This window comes from Dendrobates tinctorius, unplaced genomic scaffold (genome assembly GCF_039654945.1).
Source record: "Dendrobates tinctorius isolate UK_male_01 unplaced genomic scaffold, ASM3965494v1 ptg000151l, whole genome shotgun sequence".
Classification (NCBI taxonomy): Eukaryota; Metazoa; Chordata; class Amphibia; order Anura; family Dendrobatidae; genus Dendrobates; species Dendrobates tinctorius.
This window is the reverse complement of record NW_027361818.1, coordinates 18,930,718-18,932,501: the sequence shown is the minus strand read 5'-3', so window position 1 is coordinate 18,932,501 and position 1,784 is coordinate 18,930,718. Positions and strand designations below refer to the sequence as shown.

General features: G+C 51.7%; 1 protein-coding gene across 1 annotated transcript; it reads right to left on the bottom strand.

Annotated features, from left to right (window-relative positions):
* Positions 1-603: 603 nt before the first annotated feature.
* LOC141050000 (histone H2B 1.1) lies at positions 604-1,031 on the bottom strand. The gene has a single exon (XM_073546839.1). The coding sequence runs from the start codon at positions 997-999 to the stop codon at positions 619-621; it is 381 nt and encodes a 126-aa protein (XP_073402940.1). The 5' UTR covers positions 1,000-1,031; the 3' UTR covers positions 604-618.
* Positions 1,032-1,784: the final 753 nt, after the last annotated feature.

The window sequence follows — 1,784 nt, the reverse complement described above, 5'->3', positions numbered from 1 at the left end:
ATACACCCAGGTCTTTTTCAGTGACTGTTTTGCCCAGTGTTTTACAATTAAGCACATAATTATACATCTTGTTCGTTCTACCCAAGTGCATGACCTTACATTTATCCCCATTAAAGCTCATTTGCCATTTATCAGCCCAAGCTTCTAGTTTACATAAATCCTCCTGTAATATAAAATTGTCCTCCTCTGTATTGATTACCCTGCAGAGTTTAGTGTCATCTGCAAATATTGAAATTCTACTCTCTATGCCCCCTTCAAGGTCATTAATAAATATGTTAAAAAGAAGCGGGCCCAAAACTGACCCCTGTGGTACCCCACTGCTAACCGTGACCCAGTCTGAGTGTGCTCCATTAATAGCCACCCTTTGTTTCCTATCCCTGAGCCAGTTCTTAACCCACCTACACATATTTTCCCCTATCCCCATTGTTCTCATTTTATGTATCAACCTTTTGTGTGGCACCGTATCAAAAGCTTTTGAAAAGTCCATGTACACCACGTCCACTGCATTCCCTTGGTCCAGTCCGGAACTTACCTCTTCATAAAAGCTTATCAGATTAGTCTGACAGGAGCGGTCCCTTGTAAACCCGGGGTGATGGCGGAGCAGGCGAGGAGCAGATCTCACTTGGCGCTGGTGTACTTGGTGACGGCCTTGGTGCCCTCGGACACGGCGTGCTTGGCCAGTTCTCCGGGCAGCAGCAGGCGCACGGCGGTCTGGATCTCCCGGGAGGTGATGGTGGAGCGCTTGTTGTAGTGAGCCAGGCGGGAGGCTTCCCCTGCGATGCGCTCGAAGATGTCATTGACGAAGGAGTTCATGATGCCCATGGCCTTGGAGGAGATGCCGGTGTCGGGGTGGACCTGCTTCAGCACCTTGTACACGTAGATGGCGTAGCTCTCCTTCCTGCTCTTCCTCCGCTTCTTGCCGTCCTTCTTCTGAGTCTTGGTCACGGCTTTCTTGGAGCCCTTCTTGGGAGCTGGAGCAGACTTGGCGGGATCAGGCATGATGGGACAGAGAAATGTCTCAGCACAAGAGAGGAAGGAGGAGGAGCGCCGAGAGATGGCTGCTCTGGCATGAGGCTCCTGAGTTTTTTAGTTTTTTACCCCGTTTAATTGTTAATTCTCCCTTTGGTTCACTCACCATTGCGTAGCTACAGGATTCGGCAGAGCTGGGAGTAGTGTGGAGACTGCGATCAGCTGGGACCGGTGTCTTTCTGTCCTCGTGGAGCTCCGTGCCTGGATTCAGCTGGGAGAGAGTGAAGCTGCTGGCTGCCTGCCTTGTACCCATTTCCAGCATGCAGATGATCCCAGGATAGGAATCCTGGTGGAGTGTGTGGTGCTGGAGTTGTTCTGGAGATCTTGTGGTCCACATGGAGCTGTAGGGCTACAGGATTCGGCAGAGCTGGGAGTAGTGTGGAGACTGCGACCAGCTGGGACCGGTGTCTTTCTGTCCTCGTGGAGCTCCGTGCCTGGTTTCAGCTGGGAGAGAGTGAAGCTGCTGGCTACCTGCCTTGTACCCATTTCCAGCATGCAGATGATCCCGGGATAGGAAAGCTGGTGGAGTGTGCGGTGCTGGAGATGTTCTGGAGATCTTGTGATCCAGGTGGAGCTGAAAGGGTGAGCTGGGCAGGTTTGGACTGACTGTTGGCGTGTCCCCTGATGTCCCTGTCTTGTTGCACCCATGCCCTCCCCCCAGCAGTGCTGGGAGCACCCTTTATGGAAAGTTGTACATTTAACTCTGCTAAGCTGTGACTGTTCAGTCTTTATAGCTACAAGCTGATTGTAGTCAT